General features: G+C 35.8%; 1 protein-coding gene across 2 annotated transcripts in view; it reads left to right on the forward strand.

The window, feature by feature from the left end:
• The window catches only part of LOC117119817 (thrombospondin type-1 domain-containing protein 4-like), a 42,596-nt gene extending 22,813 nt beyond the window's left edge, over nt 1-19,783 (forward strand). For both annotated transcript variants that reach the window (XM_033264750.1, XM_033264751.1), the window contains exons 2-12: nt 10,041-10,245; nt 11,444-11,619; nt 11,721-11,912; nt 12,017-13,538; nt 14,521-14,650; nt 14,983-15,187; nt 15,363-15,536; nt 15,884-16,057; nt 16,180-16,353; nt 17,225-17,375; nt 18,972-19,783. In XM_033264750.1, coding sequence (XP_033120641.1) covers nt 10,041-10,245; nt 11,444-11,619; nt 11,721-11,912; nt 12,017-13,538; nt 14,521-14,650; nt 14,983-15,187; nt 15,363-15,536; nt 15,884-16,057; nt 16,180-16,353; nt 17,225-17,375; nt 18,972-19,084 — 3,216 coding nt within the window. In that variant the 3' untranslated portion in view covers nt 19,085-19,783. The remainder of the gene's footprint in view (nt 1-10,040; nt 10,246-11,443; nt 11,620-11,720; nt 11,913-12,016; nt 13,539-14,520; nt 14,651-14,982; nt 15,188-15,362; nt 15,537-15,883; nt 16,058-16,179; nt 16,354-17,224; nt 17,376-18,971) is intronic.
• Nucleotides 19,784-21,716: the final 1,933 nt, after the last annotated feature.

Genomic DNA, 21,716 nt, shown 5'->3' on the forward strand with positions numbered 1-21,716 from the left:
ACAATTCAACATCATTCTCCCCTTCAATGCCCGTATTTTGTTGGAAATTTTACTAAATTTTGACCATCCACCATGTGTTTGTGATGTCATTATGTCTTGTAGAGTCACTCATGGGATTTGTAAACAAATCTTAACAATGATTTCAACGATGATTCAGTTTGATTGGCTCGGAGAAGTGATGAAATAAATGATTAATTAGTCATATCAGATATAACAAGGAATTAATCATCAAATATTTCAAATCTAATAATAATATTTTGTTAGAAAGGGAAGGGTGTAGTCTTAGTATTGTCCTTATTTTAATGTCAGATAACTTAGATTTCAATAATATTGTCGTTTATGATGGTGGTTTAATGCCAAAGAAAACATTATTGACACTAATACCACTGGGATTATTGTTTTTCTTCCTTCTGTGAACTTCAGTTAACTCTTAATTTTGTTTTCAAATTAAGATGATTAATTTCCAAGGAATATTTCACACCAGATAAAAGGTGTTGACATACATGGAAACTTTTCTAACAAGTTGAGGGGGCTATAACTTAGCATTCAGAGATTCAGTTGAGTTTTTGCAGCACTCCTGCACTTACGGCTAGATGTCTTGATGTAACTGGTGGTAAATATGGTGTTGGATAGATGAGGAGTGAAACTGCAATATGTATACAGCATTTCCCTCAAAGCAAACATAATAAATACACCAATGTATATTCCTAAATGTCATTAAAAAAACAACTGGCTAACTGATGGGAACTTTTATTTATTGTAACCAAGTTTGAGAATAAATTGATAGCCTGCAATAGTGAGGATGTCAAAATTTCCACACTGACAGTGAATCTATTATCAACATATTCCCTATAGATGTCACATTTTATGAATGATGAATAAAGGTTTCAATGTGTAAATTATATGGTGTACAAAAACCTCAGACAAATACTTCTCAGATTGCATTTATTAGAAGTATTTTTGCAGTAGAACCTTTATCAAAAAAGTCCCTCTAGATTTGACATGTCACTTTATAAAAGATGATTGTGGCATACCAAAAAAGGATGGGGGCTCATTGTGTAGCTTTTATGGTTTAGTGAAAGTTGTTTTTATACCTTATTTAGCAAACTAGTTTACAAAGATCATCTGAAAAAGATGGAAACAAATTAAATACAGAAATTTGATTCTTTTTTTAGCAGAATGGTTGTGCCATAAGCATCTAGACTGAGTTGAAAATAAAAGCATAATTTTATTAACAACAAATAAAAAAATGTGAATGCGCAAAGCAAAGAAGTAATAGAGGGTGCCCTTTGGCTCAAGAATTTACCATGTAAAGAATGGGATGTCTTAATGTATACAGTTCAGTGCTTTATTTTCAATTGCAAATTAAAAGTTCTTATTTGGAGATTTCTTTGCGACAAGGCAAGTGCGCTAACAGACAAAAAAAATAAAATTTTATTTAAAATATTGATTTTGGGCAGACAGTGGACTTGCGCAAGAAGTTCCTGTTCCCAGCTTGCTGTTTTCTTTCTACGTCAGTTAATGATGTTGTTTTTTTTACTTAAAAGTGTTGAGAGCTACTCAACTTGCAGTTAAAGTAGGGTACCACACTTACTACTCCCATTACATTCTTAAATGAGGCTTTTAAATTTGATGTTTGACAAGTGCCTTCCTTGATCTGAGTGTTACGTCTGGAGAAAAAAGCATGTCGGAATGGAAAAAAATCAAGGATGTATGCCACTTGGCCTCATACCTCAGTTGGTAGGGTGTCCAAACAGTGGTAATCAGAAGCTCTTGGGTTCAAATCCTGATGTTGCCACAATGTATTTTTCTCAAAATAAATAATTTCATCTTCAATTATCACTTGTGTTTCTCCAGAGTAAAGATACTATCATTGTTCTGATAATACTCTATATTTCATAACTTTCTAAACCTTGTTGGAAGTATATTTTTTTATATAAATTTGTTGTGAAAGATTTTTTTACTGTTCTATTAATAAATGAAAACTATATAATTGATTTGGATAAATTAGTAATTCATGGGCGCATTTAGGGTGGGGGAGGGCAGGCCGGCCCCAACCTCCTCCCCCTTTTTGGAAGGTAAAAAAAAAAAATAAAATATTGATCGCCCAAAATACCTCAGTCCTTATTTTTGGACGTCTAGAACACAAAAATTTTGCGGGACATGCCCCCGGACCCATGGGATAGTGTTATCGGCCCCACTTTCAGCCTCGCCTTTTGGACATCTCTGGATCCGCCCCCTGTAATTATCAAACATTAATTTTAGGAGCTGTATGACTTGATCTTGATCAGTTTACATGTATTACCAGGAGCCACTCAGGTTAGGCCCTGGCCCTGAAGAACTTTCTAAAGTTGTTCTCCCCTCCTTCTCCCTCCCCTAGATGCAGCTGGCTACTGTATTACCCATATGGTGAAGCTAAAGCCAACTTTCAATTCCCACAGGATGTTGCTTAGTATTCGAAGAAATATAGGGCCTACTTGAAAACAGCCTATGTGCTATGTTTTTGCTTAGCGATTCATTGATATTGATGTTGCAAACAAGTCCGGCTACGTCAAAACAACTGTATCCCGTCTAGTGACTTACATAAACAACATCAGACTTCTGGTATCAGTCCAACTGCTCAATTATGTTTTTACATCCAAAATTTAATCAAGTGAAAAGTTTCTTCAGGCTAGCAACAGGGTGAATCCTTGTTTAAAATTAAAAGTATATACAAAATAAATATGTACAGCATTCCCTGGCTAGCATAAAGCAAATTTTAATCCAACTATTCCATTCAACCTGGATCCATCGCTCAATAATACTTGCAATAGCAATTGGTCTTCCTAAATCAGTTATGTTTCAGAGGTATCACCCATAATGGTTTCCAAAAAAATGTTATTAAAAATATTTTAGAGAGAGGAGAACAATTTAATGTTGTATATTGTTGAATAACATTTATTTTAAAACATAGATAAAACTAAAGAAATCTCTAATTGATAAGTTGTGAGAAATACTGTTTTTTGGTTTTTTTTAGACTTAAGGTCAATGATCTTGTTATGCAAATGAGGTAATTAGTTGACTTTATTGGCCAACAATGTTGAATTATTTATATCCCCTTGGTGCACGTTCCTGTGTATGTGCACATCATCACGATTACATTTGAGGGGAAGGATTTCCTGTTTTGGCTTCTTGCTGGAATATATCCAGCATTATTGTTCATGCCTATGATGTACTATAATATTCTGTAAGAGATAAAAATATATTTTAATTTTTATACAGAAATTGATGGCACAGGAAAGGCTTTTTTCCTTATTTATTAAGCCAAGTCCCTCCATTGGCCACAGCAGTTTTTTTCTTCAAAAAATTGTATGCATAATATATAGCTGTAAATTGCCCAAAATCCTTAAATTTTGCAAGGGGTCTTGTTTATCTTTAGAACATGCTGCCCTCTTCCATATATTGGGCCTAAACTGCTGAACAGCTAATAGGTCCCCCCCCCCCCCCCCCATTCTTGTTCCTGGCACCACAACTACATAAAGCCCATCCTGTTGCCGGTCAATCTTGCAATTTCTTTAATCTTTTTTAAATATTAAATTTACAGAAATTATTTTGATGATTAATCAGAGAAAGGAATGATTATCCTTGTATTAGTATGAACATGTGTGACAGCTCAAACGGAAAGGGGCCTCATCCGCCATTTACAAAACTCTGACTAAGTTGGCAGCTCTATTTTGTGTGGGAGTATTTAGTTCAATTATACCTTAGTAACTGCCATAACATGTTCCAAATAGCAGTATAGAGACAATAAAAACCTAAAAGTCGCCATGAGATAGTTGCACATGCAATGTCACTGAGAGATTGGGAGTCTACAAAAACACAGATTAGCAGAAGTACTTTAGTGGATTTGCTTAATAACACACCATTAGGTTTTATTTACATCAACTGCACAGACAAATGAACTCAATCTGTTGTGAGCCCCAAGGCTGTTCTGTTCTGATTGAGCAGTGGCGTAAAGGAACATGCCAAGTTATCACATTTTCTGTAGATGGTTTATTGAAATCTTATCCATTTCCCTAGTCTTGAGTGTCCATCCTTTAAGAACAACTGGAATAAATTTAAGAAAAAGATACTGTATGTGTCAAGACCACACATGTTTTCTGATGGGGATTAAGTCATGGCGTTATATGACCTCTTGTGAGTGGTTACAACTTCAAAGGCTACCGAAAGTAGTGCGTGCGGTCAGTCTAGAGAAGGTGAAACCATATCTTAAGACAATTCTTTTCTACGCATATCGATATAAAGATTTAATCTAAATTTAGCCAAGTCTGAGGTATAGTACTAGGCTCTGTGGAAACATTCACTTATTTTATTTTAAATTTAATGAAATATGGCAGTGGGCTGAAGTTGCTATGGGCCTATTATAAGTCTTCAAGGTGACCAGTAAAAGCATGCTGAAAGTCACATTATTTCTTTGTGCAATAAGGTTTAAATTAAATTTTTTTGTATTAAAAATCGTAAAACTTTTTAAAATAATTTGCAGAACACAAAACGTTATAGCATCCCCAAACACTGTGAATGTTGTGGTTAGATTACCGGTACTTACGAAAATAATAACACTTGTAATTTTCATTCTCTTTGGCAGGACAGCTCACATAAGGGGAAGTGGGTATATTTAAGAAGTGGTTAAGAAATCCTATTCATTGATGATGCCTTTCTGTACGTGACTTAATGAGAAATAAAAAGTGGTTTTCCTTGTCTTATTAGGTGATTAAAAGTTGATTTTAGCACAAAACACAGCTGGTCGCACAGGTGCACCAGATTCCAACACTTAGCAACAACTGATTGTGTCTGTGGTTAAAAATATTAAAATGTTGAATTTCCTTACTTAGTTCTTTATCAACTTGTGATTGGCCTGAGAAGGTCACATGGTGGCCATGGTGACAGTCTGGGATGTGCATTGGGTTTCCATTGTGGCATCATGAACAGTTTATCTATATGTTAGGGTTTTCTTAAACTTGGCTAATTTATTGCATGCGTTTATTAACATTAACTTCCTAACCTTACTTTATTCTGTTGTTGTTAATTATATTGAATTATTGGATTATGTTGTGAATAGTTCTTGATATCATTTTGAAACTATGTATCATGGTGTATGATCAGGGCCCAGATTTTTTATAATGGGTACTAATAAAGATGCGGATAAATGCACATATTTTAGGATGTATTAACCACAAAGATTTGAAAAAGAAAAAAAAAAGTGTTTTGGTCAGTGTCATAGCTGGGGTTTGTGTAAGTGGGTGCTTGACTTATCTAAGCTTGACTTATCTAATAGAGCCTTAATGTGAACCATATTTAATTAATTTGAGTGACCATCTAGCAAATTCTCATTATTTGGGGTCTTCATCACAGATACCACTCAATTTTTAATATCAGAAGATATCTTAATTCTAATTACTAACCATGCAAATAAATTGAAATTGAAAATGTTTAATAGATCTAAATATAGTAATGAAATTATATTTCTGTATTTTCATCTCAACATTTTTCTTCATGCAAGTGTGTTCTTTCATGCCATTCCATCAACAAGCATGTTCTTTCACACTGTTTCATAAACAGGTGTGTTTCTTCATCCTCTGTTGTCTTTTATCTCTTTCTTTTATTGCTCCAATGGGAATACTTAACAGTAACAATGCCTAAGAACTTCTTGATTTTTAAAAAGTTCATTTTTACTACAAGTAAAAAATTCAGAATCAATTGCAATCAATTCATTGATTTATGTTCAGATTTATATCAATGTTGTTAGGTGAACATGATTGAAATCACAGAATCAAATGTTATAGCTTCCTTTTTATCTGAAAGTTTCTTCTGGTAATTACTGGCTAGAGGGCGCTATTGTAGTTAACCAGCTCAACAACATATAATAGAATACTTGATGACAACCTTCTTAACACTACTACCTAACTATAGACTTCCTTTCTTTAACCATAGAGAAAATAGAACAGTTCTATTTTCTCTATGCTTTAACCTAGTAGAAATTGTTCAATAGTATTTAAATTTTTCATGTTATCACCATGAATATTATCATATTGACTTGGTCATCATCATTAACATCATCTTCTTAGAAAATTGAAATTGAAAATGTTTATTAGATCTAAATATAGTAATAAAATTTTATATTAGAAGATTAAAATTAGCGATGATGCTAAAAATGTTAAGAAATTGTCCATATTTAAGAAGTATATAATTGCAACATTGTAATAACACTTAACTGTTAACACTTTTATGGTAGTTTCTTATATAAACTACAGTATTTTTGTTTTGTTCAAGTTTGTTTTGTGTAATTAAGTTAGTTAAAGATTTAAGTCTAGTTTAGATATTTGTGTGCTTAAACAATGGTTTGATTTGTTTATTTTAAGTAATTTTTTTTCTTTTGATTTTCTGGTTAAATTGTTGTATACACGGCCTTGCAGAAAAACAACTGTTAGTTGAGCCAAGTTTTCCTTGTTTTAAATAAAGCTTATTATTATTCTTCAACATTGACCAAATAATCATCATTTTTATTGTTGCATGTCCAAAGTTTGCTGTGGTGGAAACTCTCCCACTACTGTCATCACAATTAATGTCATCATTATTATGCTGTAAAATTTCTGTAGATGCCTTCCTGAAAATAACTATGTTTAGTTGTTACCATGACAACCACCAATCAATAAATTTATCAATTACTGGAAGTAACCTCCATTCAAGTACATACACTGATACTACATTAGCAGTAGGCTCATTTCCTAATTGTCTTACTCATTGACAGATTGAGGTCCTCATACATACATACCCATGATGAGAATAACTCTAGTCTCAAGGTCTCAGCAAGATGAAAGTCATCCCTCCTGATGCATAGATGATTAAGGTTATGAGCAAGCCTTGACAAACCCATGTGGTTTGTTCTTCCACCTGTTGTGGGTGACATTGTGAATGGCTTTATTAATGTTATGAGATGGTCACCTTGCCCTGGGATTGTCTCACAGGGATCGATTAAGTACACAATGTGTGTATAGCCTTGTTCCGATGGTGTAAGTTACACCGGGGATATCGTAGTTATCGAACACCGACCGTATGAACGGGGTCACCTGATACGAAACAAGCGCTTTACCCAGTAAGCTAACACCGACAAATGACCGGATTGGCAAGGCTCTCATCTTACAGAACTTTCTGTTAATTGACTTGCCACATGTTGATTGCAATAACATCTGTAGCTATTAAGTTAGTTAAAGATTTAAGTCTAGTTTAGATATTTGTGTGCTTAAACAATGGTTTGATTTGTTTATTTTAAGTAATTTTTTTTCTTTTGATTTTCTGGTTAAATTGTTGTATACACGGCCTTGCAGAAAAACAACTGTTAGTTGAGCCAAGTTTTCCTTGTTTTAAATAAAGCTTATTATTATTCTTCAACATTGACCAAATAATCATCATTTTTATTGTTGCATGTCCAAAGTTTGCTGTGGTGGAAACTCTCCCACTACTGTCATCACAATTAATGTCATCATTATTATGCTGTAAAATTTCTGTAGATGTCTTCCTGAAAATAACTATGTTTAGTTGTTACCATGACAACCACCAATCAATAAATTTATCAATTACTGGAAGTAACCTCCATTCAAGTACATACACTGATACTACATTAGCAGTAGGCTCATTTCCTAATTGTCTTACTCATTGACAGATTGAGGTCCTCATACATACATACCCATGATGAGAATAACTCTAGTCTCAAGGTCTCAGCAAGATGAAAGTCATCCCTCCTGATGATTAAGATTATGAGCAAGCCTTGACAAACCCATATGGTTTGTTCTTCCACCTGTTGTGGGTGACATTGTGAATGGCTTTATTAATGTTAGGAGATGGTCACCTTGCCCTGGGATTGTCTCATAGGGATCGATTAAGTACACAATGTGTGTATAGCCTTGTTCCGACGGTGTAAGTTACACCGGGGATATCGTAGTTATCAAGCACCGACCGTATGAACGGGGTCACCTGATACGAAACAAGCGCTTTACCCAGCAAGCTAACACCGACAAATGACCGGATTGGCAAGGCTCTCATCTGACAGGACTTTCTGTTAATTGACTTGCCACATGTTGATTGAAATAACATCTGTAGCTTGACCACGGTCTCGTTTTCGAGGCAATTCTACTAGGCCTAGTTGGTTCATAATATCAACCAAAGCATCTTTAAAAATACCTTTTTAACTTTATAATTGTCAAAATAATCCAAATAAAACATTACAGGACAAATTTATATTATTACCGTTCGTTGTAAACTTCATATAAATTTTCATGCATTTTTTTGTAAAATCCGCAAAATACCGTGTTAGTTCATTCGCTGTGTCTAAAGATACGACTGAACGAGGAACGGTGAACGCCGGTGAGATACTGTACGTACATGATTTTGAAATTACAGCTAATATGGTAGCCTTATCTGTAGCCATTGCAATTCACACATTCTAGCAAAAGAACCACGAACAACGTTCGTACCCGCACGCTACATTTGGAGGCTCGGGTTAAATGCTGCCGAAAATCTCCTAAATGTTAATAGGTAGGCTTAGGGTAGGTGAAAAAAAAAATTTAGAGTGTTTTAATTTGCTTTTTTTGGAATGCTCTACCAAGTGAAGATGAAAACATTGGATGCTTAAACATATTTTGCCTTTTATTTGTTGATAGTTAGGATGGCCTACTGCCCAACCAATTTAAAGCAGGCCTAGCCCAGGCAGGCCCTCGCCTAATGTAATTTCTGTTTTGTCGTCTTCGTTTTATTGAAACATCATCATGGGATCAATAAAAATAATTTTAATCTTCAACATTTATATATCAGTGTATAAGCGCTATAACTATCTGCTATAACTCTCATGTAGACATACGATAAAAATTGATGTGGCCTTGACTGGATTTCTCATTAACTTGCATCGGATAGGAGTGATCGTGAGAACATGGCTTATGTGAAATTTTATGAAAAAAAGGACAAACTGCCCTGGAATTGTCACATGCATGACATTTCACAAATCAATTGACATTATGGATTTCAAAGTTTATTTTGACATTGAATTGTTGTTCTTAAAATGTTGTATGTGAATTCGGTTTATTTATTTTTATTCTTTCTTTATACTGAAATGCACTTTCAATACAAATGTACTAATTTCAAAACATTCAAAAACAAAAGTAGATATGAAATCAAATGGTACAAGTAAAATGGTAAAGTTGGAATTGATTAAGGATACAATGGATGTGTGACATTTTATGAAAAAAGGGGACAAACTGCCCTGGAATTGTCACATGATACAGTATGGTTTGAATAAGATGTGATGTATGACATTTCACAAAAATTAGTTGTCATTATTGATTTCAGAATTGTGAATGATGGATGTGTGATTATATTGAAATGTTTGTTCTTAAAATGTTGTATAAGATGTGAATCACTACCATAGATGAGCTCCCTACGGTGATCCAATCACATCATTCAAAGTTCAATTGCTATTTTGTTTTCTTGACTTGCAAACTTAATCAGTTTAAATCCCTAAAGCTATATAATGAGGCATATATAGGGCGAGTCGAGTGGCCGAGCGGTAAGGCAGGGGCACCGCGAGCTACAGCCTTAACATCGGCGCTGGTTCCAGGCACTCCTCACCCATGGTTCGGTTGGTAGAACCAAGGCTTCTCGGATAAGGACTTAAAATGGAGGTCCAGTGTATACATCTGGCTCGTGTGCACTTTAAAGAACCCTTTGCTCATTTCAGCCCCTGTGGTTGTGGAATGATGTGAAATTGTAGCTGCCATGAAGCACCTCTTTACGGCTGCTAGGTAGTCACGGACCACGCCCATACGCAATTCAGCACAATGGCCCTGAAAGTTATAGGTTATTCTCCTACCTTTACCTTTTTATATCCTATAAGATGCAAGTCTGCTTTATCATTTACTGAAACCAAAAATTATATATTTTGATTTTTTATTCTGCTCTTCCTTCGTAATCTATTGATAACCAAATATTTTAAATGTTTATCTTCATTTTAGAAAGTTGGCTGTGATGGTGTTCTGAGCTCTGGACTAGTGTACGACAAGTGTGGTATTTGTGGGGGTGATAACACACGATGTGAGGTATACAAGGGAACTTTTAGTACAGTGTTGATGAATGTAGGCTACAATACTATATTAACCATTCCTACCGGTGCCATGTACATCAATGTTACAGAAGTTCAACAGAGCAGAAACTATTTGGGTAAGGTCTAGGTTGCTTCCCCTATCGCGATGTATTACAAGCATCATGAGGCTATCCGAACGAGCATTTGTCATAACAGAACGCAAATTAATTTTAATTAGTCTCATGGAACTATTATTATTATTATTATTATTATTATTATTGTGATGAAAAGTTATCACAAATAATTCAGTGAAAACATTATAGTCGCTAAACGAACATTACATGTAAATTTTTTTTATATTGTTTATTCCCTGACAAAACTTCCCGTCTTCACCGGGGAGGGGGGGCACTGCTGTATCCCTTGCACTGCTGTATCCCTTGCTGTGCCATTTTCGATTGGTGATGGTCTGCGACCTGTTGACCACACACAATAGGCTCTAATTGTATATTTATTACTTTGTAATTTGCATAACAAATTATTTATAAACCATGGCTTCCTACGATGTCATTATTTATATATAATGGTACTCAACGGTTATTTATATATATTTGGCAGTAAGAAATCATTATTTAGATATAATGACCTTGACCCGATAACACATGTGCATTATATACATATAATGAGTCCAATCATTATATGCATATAATGGTTTTGCAAAAGCTATTATTTATATATCTAATGAAATGTAAAAGCAGTTATTTATATATAATGAGTTTGAAGTAAATTCGTTATTTATATATAATGAAATCAGTGAACTTATTATATATAAATAATTGGAAGTTACTTTTCATTACTATTATTATTATTATTATTATTATTATTATTATTATTATTATAATGAAATCAGTACACTAATTATATATAAATAATGAAAATGTTAAAGCAATGATTTACATATAATCTTTGAGACGTAAATGCATTATGTATAAATAATGGGTGAACTATTCAATTATATGTTAAATAATGAATTATACATAAATAATTGTGTTAAATAATAAATTTACACTTGGCGCCTCATAGAGGTTTGTGCGTTCGATACCCAACCAAATCCCCTGCGATATTTAAAAATATTTGGGGGCAGACTAAAATTTGAGTGCGATAACATATTAGATATACTGTATCTATTCTGTCCTAAACTGCTGCAGCCTCTCGTCTGTGTACTGGAATATCTGTTTGTGTGTCTTACCATATTATGAATGGTAGCAAATAATTATTAATAATGGTAATGTTTGTATTTAACTATTGTGATTAATTTTGTATTTATTTTCAACTCAGCTCTAGCTGGGACAAATGGTGAGGCCTACATAAATGGAGAATGGAGAATAGTTCGAGCTGGCAATTACTCTGTTGCTGGAACTGTATTCCAGTACAAGAGGACTTCAGAGGGGAGGTTAGGATCTGGACAGCAGCTCCTTGCAGTAGGACCCACAAATATAGATCTTGAAGTACAGGTAAGATTTCCACTGTCAAATTGTGCTACTTTGTCAGAGCTATTTACTTAAATTTAATAAAAACCTAAAAGCATAAAAGATAACTCTCTTTGCTTTTTCAGCTAATTTTTCAGAAAGCAAATCCTGGCATTGAATATGAATATGTTCTTCAAGGGCAAAGTAATTTGCAGATGTCCACTACTCCCAAGCCAAAGATAACCACAGAGTCTGGAGATACAATGGTGAGGGCAGATCAGGGTGTGGGTCAAGGGAAAAACCCCACCAAGCAGACACCTCCAAGACACAAACCTAAAGTAAGATGACTATCTGATTTATTTGTGTTAAAGATCATAATTTAAATATCTTGAGCACAAAGAATGTTGATGGATTAAATCAATCACACCTTTTTTTTCTTCAGAAAAGACCAAAGGATAAGCATTCTGCTGGAACACAAAACGGAAATCAACATTCAGGATCAAAAAAGAAGAAAGGCCACAAAGAGGCCCATGCATCAGCACAGGCTACAGCAGTTCCTCATCCACCAGAACCAAGACCAACAGAGGCACCAGTGGTGTCGTCCAAAAAAGCCCAACAACATGAGGATGTAGGGCTGACATCTCCAGATTTGCCACCTAACCTTCGACCAAATTCTCAACCTGTAGTGGACAGTGGTGGACTATGGCCTCATAGGAATCCCAACCAACAGCAGCTTCCTAGCAAGCAGCCAGACTCTGATTTAGGCAGTGCCCCAAGTGAGAATGTCAATGTCACCCCTGATACAGGGACAACTACAGAAGCACCTGATACTAACCAAAATACTCCAGAATATCCAAGAAGACATCATCATGCTCCAAATATAAAAGCTGAAGAAGATTATGCAGGTTCTCCTTCAAACCCTAATACAAATGTTGAAACAAGCACTGAACAACCTGCTCCGTCAGAGAGACCTACTGGTAGTCCCCATGAAGAGGTAGACAGTAATGTGCAGAGTGCAAATAAAGACTCTGCTTTGGTGAATAATGTTCAAACTACACCTGAGCCTCTTATTCAGTTTGGTAATACATCCCCATCTGGTGATGCATCCTCATCTGGTGGTAAATCCCCATCTAGTGACACATCAGAACAAAAGATAGCCCCAGATGCACTAAAGGGGAACCATTTTAATGGCAATAGTAATGATCGCGAGGAATCAGGACACACAACTGCCACACCATACACTGCTGGGTTTTATGGTCCTAAAGCTGGTGATGCACAACCAGGATCTTCACAGGATGGCAGTTATCCATCTGGGAATCCATACTATCCTAATCCTAATGGAGGTGCTATGACTCCTGGAACTTTACCAGATGGTAGGCCAAAAGTGATAAATCCATACAAACCAGGATTCAAGATTCCTGACACTCAGCCACACACTAGACAAGATGATGCCTTAAGAGGAGGATATCCTCGAGAAAGTGGATATGATGGTCGATATCCAAATAACGGTGGTTATCCACAAAGGTACCCACAAAATGTTGGTTACTCTTCCAATGGACGTTATCCTCAGTACCCAGGGGCAGGAACACAACAAGGTGGTGGACGTTACTACCCATCACCAGATGTTGGAAGTGGTTCACAAACTGGCAACACAGGAGGGCTTGGAGCAGTTCCTCCTTATGGTGGCTACACACCAAATTTTGGAGGTGGAGCTGACTCAAGATATCCACAAGGAAGTGATAGTGGAGGTTATAACCCTGCCAACCAGGGCAGATTTCCTGGTGGGAATGGTGGTGGTGTTGGTGGTGGTGTTAGTGGTGGTGGTGGGCTCGCTCCAAATACTGGCAGTGGAAGACAGTCACCTGTTTTGAATCCATATAAACCTGGAAATGTTGGGTCTGCAGAAGTCCGCTATCTTTGGCAGGAGATCGGCCTTTCAGATTGTTCAGCCACTTGTGCTGGTGGTGAGTAAAATCAAATTTATTTGAAACCTTTACCTAGGAAGATGTAGTAGACAAGAGAAAACACTGAAAATTTGCTGAATACATTTCATCTGGATTATAAAAACCAAAATCGAGAGGAATTGAGAGAGCAGCTTAGCTCATTTGGCTATTCCTGGTGGTAGCCATAGTGAAGATCTCTGGGTCCCCAGTTCAATTCCCATCGATGCCTCTCCGTTTGTTTCAGCTGGATGGTTGAGATACATGTTACAATAGTGCACCGTCTTTCGGATTAAGCCATTTTTCCTCTGTGCATTTATGGCCGATGTGCATGTTACAGAATGCAGTACACTCTTCGGAAAAGAGTAGGGGATTGTCTCCGGTGAACTGCCCAGTCACCACCAGAAGTATCCCACTGGAAATAAGTCTTCTTCTAGACTTTCATGGGCTGTCCTTAGTGTTTACACCGAATAAATCCAATCCAATCCAATCCAAATCAGCAAAAGGACTACTAACATTTTGAGAGGTTCAAGGTGAATCACTCTCCCATCCTGCGGTCTACTTACCCATCGATGCATCTCTTGAAAATTTGCCAAATTATTAAACTAAACAATTCATTCCTCAAAATGATCAAATTAAGTTTGGAATATTTATTTGGTTACTTATTTTGAAACTATCATTAAATTGTTCATTTCTTTTACTTTTTACATGTTCACTGACAACTACACTGTACAATAACACTTGCATTCAAGGCATTCCTGCACCACTATTATAAAAGCCTTTTGAATATTTAATTAAATATGTCCCAGTCGACTCATGCATCTGTTGCCTGTGTTGAGAAGATCAAAGCTCAACATTTAACTATAATCTTTTATAAACTTTGCATAAAGTATCAGCTACAAAATATCATACTCGCATACAGGAAAAAATTGTTTACTGAATTTTGCATGCAGCTAACACATTAATGCTAAATTTTGACCAATATGATGATGATTTTATTCACCAGGTACCCAACAAAGATTAATAATGTGTCTTAATGTACAAACTGGTACTGAGGCTGATGAATCGTTCTGTGACAGTAAATATAGACCACCAATGATGACACTTATTTGCAACACCCAGCCCTGTCCTGCTATGTAAGTTGACTTGAAACCCGTAGAGAATGATGTATTACGTCTCATCATGAACATTGTCAACTGTCATAACATATGACACTAAAACACTAAATAGCTCATTTAAAAAGATTGAAAGATTTTCACTCACCATATCTTCAGACCTTCACTATATTGTTCTATGGAAAGGATACCGGAACAGAATTATTATTCACCTGTTGATTAGCAGGGATTTTTTTTCTATTTTAATTTTCAATTTGAAATCTAATAGTTCTTAAAATCTCAAGTTTTTAGCTCAACACAGAGAGTATATCTTAAAACATGACTTTGACTCTGCCTAATTATGTATACTACAGGTGGGAAGTTGGTATTTGGAGCCAGTGTAGCAGGACATGTGGACGTGGTATGCAAATGAGACAGGTGATATGTAAACAGAAGAAATCTACATCCCTAACAACAATTGTTGACATGGGAAACTGCGATGCAAGCAACATTCCAGAAAAAATTAAGGAATGTTCACTTGCAAGATGTACAATGTGGAAGACAGGCAGGTGGCAGGCGGTAAGTCACGCCCAAATTTTGTGCTGGTGTGTTTCTACTGTTATTATGTATAATTTGATTGTGATTTATTTGTTATTATTATTGTTACTATTATTATAGTTTTTCTATAGCATATATCTTATCTCTTATTAAACATCATGTAGTAACGTGTCACAATCATTTACTTGTTTTGTAGTGTTCTGCACTCTGTGGTGATGGAATTCAAAATCGTGCTGTAACTTGTGTAGATGACAACATGAATCCAGTTGATGAAAGCAGTTGTGACATACAAAATAAACCCCAGGATTGGATAGCATGCGCTGGTCCAGCCTGTGACACCCAATGGTTCTATGGTGACTGGCCTGAGCAGGTAAACTTCATTTCACTTTGCTAAGTTACTTTCCAACTCGTTCACATTTGACTAATTTTGACCAAGATGAAGGCCAAATCATACACTTGGTTTTAAGTACACTGCAGGTTTTAGGATAGTGTTTATTCCCACATGCAGGGCTTGTAAATACTTCAGGTAAAAGTTCATTTATGCATGTGGTCTTGCGCAACGTTTTGCCGAGTTGTGTTATATGCATTGTGTTATGCATTCAGGAAAAATAGCATGGTGATCCTTCTGAATAACATTTGCTCAGTTAAACTTACCATGCAGCTTGCAGGTAATTTGACCATAGAAAATGTTATGCAATATGTTTCTTCTTTCTTCAGTGTTCTCGGGAATGCGGTGGAGGTCAGAAGTCAAGGGTAACAGTCTGCACCACAATAGGTCTCCATGGTGATCTGGGTAACACTCAATGTGACATTTCTGTAAAGCCACGTGAGGTGAAAGCATGCAACAGCCTACCGTGTGGTGCAAAGTGGTACGCTTCTGACTGGGGTCAGGTGAGTACTCAATTTGATTCACCCTCCAGATGTAATGTTAATCAGTAGGTCTAAAGTGCTAATAATTTAGGTATAAATTATACAGAAAACAAGAATTAATTATTTTATCTGTTGATCTACAGTGCTCCGCAGAGTGTGGTTCTGGAGTACAGACGCGTAATGTTCTGTGCATAAGTGAGAGTATACCTAAACAAGTGCTGGATGATGCAGCTTGTCCAGGCTCCAGGCCAAATCAACAACAGAGGTGTGAGACAAAACCCTGTGCACCAATGTGGCTGCAAACAGATTGGTCAGATGTAAGGCATACCATTTAAAATATCAATCTTTCTTCAAAAATATATCCTTTGATATATCTGTCAATTAAATTGTGTTTGACCAGTACATAAATCGTTTATAAGAATATACATAAAACAAACAACCTGTATATTCTTATGCATGGAACAGTATAGTTTTATATATGCTTTTCATTATGATGTCCTATTGTCCAGCAGCTGAACAACATTTGTTTTTTTTTTACATTCATACATTACATAAAAAGGCCAATTTTGAAGCTTTTATTAAAATAAATTTGTACCTTAACTATGGGTTTTCACCCTGCTGTCACCATTTTACCTCCAAAATGGGTTAGGTGATTGATGGTTTGGAATAAAGCTTTTAATAGCCCTGCCTATAGCCACATATGTGGCAAAGACAAGTCAAACCAGTCATTCTTTGCCAATTTTGTTTCAGAGATAATGACCAAAACATGCTGGAATGTAAAACATTTTAAAATCTTTTTTATCGCACTAGACTAGAATTTATATATCTATACATTATGCTATGCTGTTATTTTGTCATTTTCAATATTAAAACAACAAATTTTAACGATTTGGTTTCTGCCTGAGAAATGCCAAAAATCATAAACTTTGAAAGTTGATTTCTCAAATATTGTTTTTTAAACAGTTGTATGTTTTAAACTTCATAAGGAAATGTCAGATTTAAATGATTCTTTTACCATTTTATAGCTCTCATTTAACTGTTTAACATTGTATTAATAACGAAAAATTGATTTTTACCACGAGTGACTGGTTTGGCTTGTCTTTGCCACATATTGTGATTGAATTTGTTGATGCATTTTTCCAACAACTGAATATTATTCAAGAAATTATTTTATTTTTTTCTCTACAGTGTTCAAAGACTTGTGGGGGTGGTCTTCAAACGAGAGAGGTCAAATGCATGTCACGTAACATGGATGCATCCATCGAATGTGATGAAAGTAAAAAGCCTGAAACTCAACAACAGTGTAATAAAATGAAATGCACATTGTTGACGCAACCAAGTAAGTACATAGTACATACAACATCATGTAAATATATCCACAAAGATAACAGTGGTAGACATAGATCAAATCTCATGTCACTACTTCAACAGTGGCGTAGCCAGAGGGTTTGGCGCCCAGGGACAAGTAGAAAATTGCGCCTCCCCTTAATTATAATTATGATATGGCAAGACTTTTTTTATTCCTTGTTTTGCGTACTTATTTTTTTAAAGATCTTCGAAGAAGGGGAGAATAAAAATAGAAATAAAATTTTGTTTTCTTGTTTAGCAAATAGTTTTGCCAAAAGCATCCAGATGGAGGAGAAAATAAAAATAAAATTTTATTGGTGAATGTAAAATGGGATGGTTAAATGCTTCAAATATATATAATTAGGAAGAAATATACATATCTTATCTTTGGAGATTTCAAGGCAGGGGAGAAGCTACAGTAATAAAAAAAATTTAAAACTTTTATTTTTTTCTTAAATTTCTATTTTTTGTAGTGGCGTGTGCGCTAATTTGCCAAAAATAAAATTTTCTTTTTATTTGAAATCGTCAATATTTGCGTTTGGTGGGTTCGCTAAACAAGGTATAAAAAAAGTTTCGCCTATTGTGAAATAAATTGATATTGGTTGTATAGGCTTTAGCATATCCTTACTTTTCAGAAATACCCAAAATTTTTTCCGTGGCATGTAGTCATTACAGAACAGGATAAAAAAAAAAAGAGAAAACGGTCGAAATGGACTGAAAAGATCTAATAAATAATAAATCTATAAATTTGCCAATAAAAACAACTACATTCAAATTCTTATTAACTGGAAAATATCTATGCCTGATGACATACATCCATTTCGTCATTTTTTCTAAAAGGTGCTTATTTTTTTTACTCTCATCCTCCCAATTCACTGCCCCCAACTCCGGGGCACGTGCCCACCCTTGAACCCTTCCCCCCAACTAGCTACACCACTGTACTACAAAACGATTTAAGTAAGCATAATCTAAAATTAAGAAATTTAAAAGATCTTGAAAACCTTATGCAACTTGCCGCAAACAAGCAATGTTGGATCCTGAGTTATTTTGAAGTGAAAAAATTGAAAGTTATTTATTTATTTATAGTTCGTCTTAATGTATGTGCGACTTATTGAGACTGTTTTTCTTTTTCTCTTGTATTATTAATAGGAAATATATTTATGTTACTAGATAGCAATCATTATCTGCTGCCCATCCTAAAATGGGTTTACTGCCCTCTATAATAAATGATTTTAAACAACCATAATTGGATTATTATGTTGTTGTATTGTACACATTTATAACTTGGATATAAAAACAATATCACTATCAGTGAATCAACCAGCTATTTGTAAAGCTTATATGTATGGGGAAATTATCACAGTGCTCTCACTTCAGAATTCTCAAAAGTCAGTAATCCAAACAATGATTAGAACTAAAATATGTAAAACATGGAACAGGTGAACAAGTATGAACTAATTAAAGATAAAACTAAAATGAACCGTTCTGATTTGAATTGTTCAACTGATTCAAGATTTTACTATTAACTACAGTATTAGATGAATTTTCTTTTGTTCTTAAAAAGTTATAAATGTTTGTATCTTGACAGGTTCAACGTGCACGGATCGTTACACGTACTGTATGAAGGTTGCTCAAGCACGGCTCTGCTCATACGCTTTCTATAAGAAGTACTGCTGCCATTCCTGTTTCGGACGAAGATGAATAAACGTGTCATATAACTAATAAGTGGATCCTCAAAGTATATTGTATGGGCCCGGGTAAAACAAATGCCTCGTGAGACCAATCAGCACGCGTGAAAATGACACACTGGTTACCTGGTGGATTAACACGCATATCCATTTTATAAGTTGTAAATGCATGAGAGAACATTTATCGAACATGTAACCAAATTATTGGACCCTCAAGCGAATGCTGTGGGTTATTTGACTGGCATTCAATTTCAAGAATCCTGAAGTACAGTGATTCACCTTGGAAACTCAATTTATTTATAGAAGGTGTTACACTTTCTGACTATATGTAAATGTAATTTTTACGAAAAAGTTTATTATTGTGAAAATCATTAGATATTTATAAATGTTTATAAACAAAGTATTACATTATTATATTTGTTTTTAGACTATTAAAATATGACCTCTCCCATATCCCCTCCTATATCCCTTCCCAGATTCCCATTTTTCAGTGTAGATAAAAAAATTGCTCTTTTAAAACAGTAAGATATTTGTACATATATTGTAAAGAGTTATCTAATGGGAATTCTCATAAACCTAATTACTGTCAGAAAATTAAATTCCATTTTATTAAACTTTTATGAAGGATAGATTGTTGAAAATGAATACAAGGGTCATTAATAGTGTAGGAATAAATAAATAGTGAATAAATGTTATTTTTAAGAATTTTACATTCGCTGGTGTTTTATTTTTGTCTGTATAATATTAATAATAACAATAGCAATAATAATATCAGTCTTGCAGCGTGATGTAATGAAAATTACTATGGAAAAATGTGAGTCTTCAGGAGTGATTGAAATTGAGAGAAAGTTGGAGAATAACAGATAGATTGTGGTAAATGGTTCTAGAACTCTGGTGCTTGAGCGAAGGAGACCTTGGGCACAGATCAAAGTGTAAAGAACTGCAAGACGTCAGGCTCTTGCAGTTTTGCTGGAACGCAATCATATCTCAAAAAGTACTACTACAAACTAAAGGGCGTCCTTCAAAAGAATGTAATATTAAAGCCTTTTCTATTGAATGTGTGCTGTTTCTGAATGCTGCATTCATATTCTAGTAGGGTGCCCCTATCTCCTGGTAGTACTTCTTTGACATTCCAAAATCAGGGCATTCGCACCTCTTGCAATTCTATATTCTTTGCTCAGACTTAGTTTTATGAGAGGTTAATGTAAGAGAGTCCATTTTATAGCCAGGTGTCCCAAGCTCCGGGTTGAAGGGAGGTTGGGGGAGGGGGAAAAGGGAGAGACTTTTATAAATGGAGGGCCAACACCACAGCTCCACCATGGTTGGAGGTGAGGTAAGAAAATTTATAATTTAGGCACCTCTAGATGACCGAAAATGGCCCTCTCACACTTAAATTTTAATACTGTATAATTTTTTTTCTACCCCTGTCATCTGGCTAACAAGCTAGACTGGATTCCCCCTGCCCCCGTCATCTGGCTAACAAGCTAGGCTGGATGCCCCCCTCCCCCGTCATCTGGCTAACAAGCTAGGCTGGATGCCCCGCCCTCGTCATCTGGCTAAAAGCATCCATGTTCTGACATAACTGAAGGCGTTTGAGATTTTTTTTCAGATGAACCTTGAAGCAACAAATTACAGTAATTCACACCCACATGATAGAACTATACAACCTATGGCACAGGGGCTCTCAACTGGCGGCCCGCGGGCAATCTCCGGTCTGTGAGTGCATGTTATGTGGCCCATAAGAACAAGCCAAAAATTATATCATTTTCTTAGGCTTGGGCCTTGAATTCCAACCTTGATAATTTTGCATTCTGTTTTGCCGACTAGGCCATTATACAGTGGCGTAGCTAGGGGGGTCAAGGGAAGCACGTGCCCCGGGCGCCAGGTTTGAGGGGGCGCTGAAATGAGAGTAAAAAAATAAGCACTTTTTAGAAAAACACGACAAAATTGATGTATTACATCAGGCATGAATATTTTCCAGTTAATAATAAAAATCTGAATGTAATTGTTTTTATTGGCAAATTTATAGATTGTGATTTCTTTTCAGCCCATTTCGACCGTTTTCTCTTGTTTTTTATCCTATTCTGTAATGACTACATGATTAAAGCTCATCCTGCCATATCTCAGAGCCAAGATGGGAAAAGCGAGACTATCTGTTTTTCTACTCTTTCCCCCGGGGTGCCAAAACCTCTAGCTCCGCCACTGCCATTATACTTCCCCACAAAGTGTAGCCATTTCATTTATCAAATCGGAAGGACTAGGCCAATCGCAGCAACAGCAAAGAAATACTGTCTTAGTAATTCCCGACGACCCATTGTGTGTAATAGGCGTATATAACATTTTGACTTTTGCATTTACTAAACACAAGAGTAACTTTCTTAGGTCAAGATGCCCTGCATGACCATCTAGTGGCTATTATTTTTTTTTTAAATCGATTGCGGGAAGGGGGTATCCCTATCCCAAACCTTCACCCGGCTCGCACCTGCGCCACTCGGATGGCACTATGGCCCATAGTACACATCTTGCCCTGGCCCTTCAAATTTATTGGCCCCTATTGCGATATAGTTGAGAACAGTGGTGTCACAGTTTGTGAGGCCTGGCGGTGACTGTTTGGGGGCCCTAATAAGCGAGCGGAGCGAACAAAC

Source organism: Anneissia japonica, unplaced genomic scaffold, assembly GCF_011630105.1.
Source record: "Anneissia japonica isolate Jap-2015-1 unplaced genomic scaffold, ASM1163010v1 scaffold724_len3256291_cov202, whole genome shotgun sequence".
In the NCBI taxonomy this organism is placed as follows: domain Eukaryota; kingdom Metazoa; phylum Echinodermata; class Crinoidea; order Comatulida; family Comatulidae; genus Anneissia; species Anneissia japonica.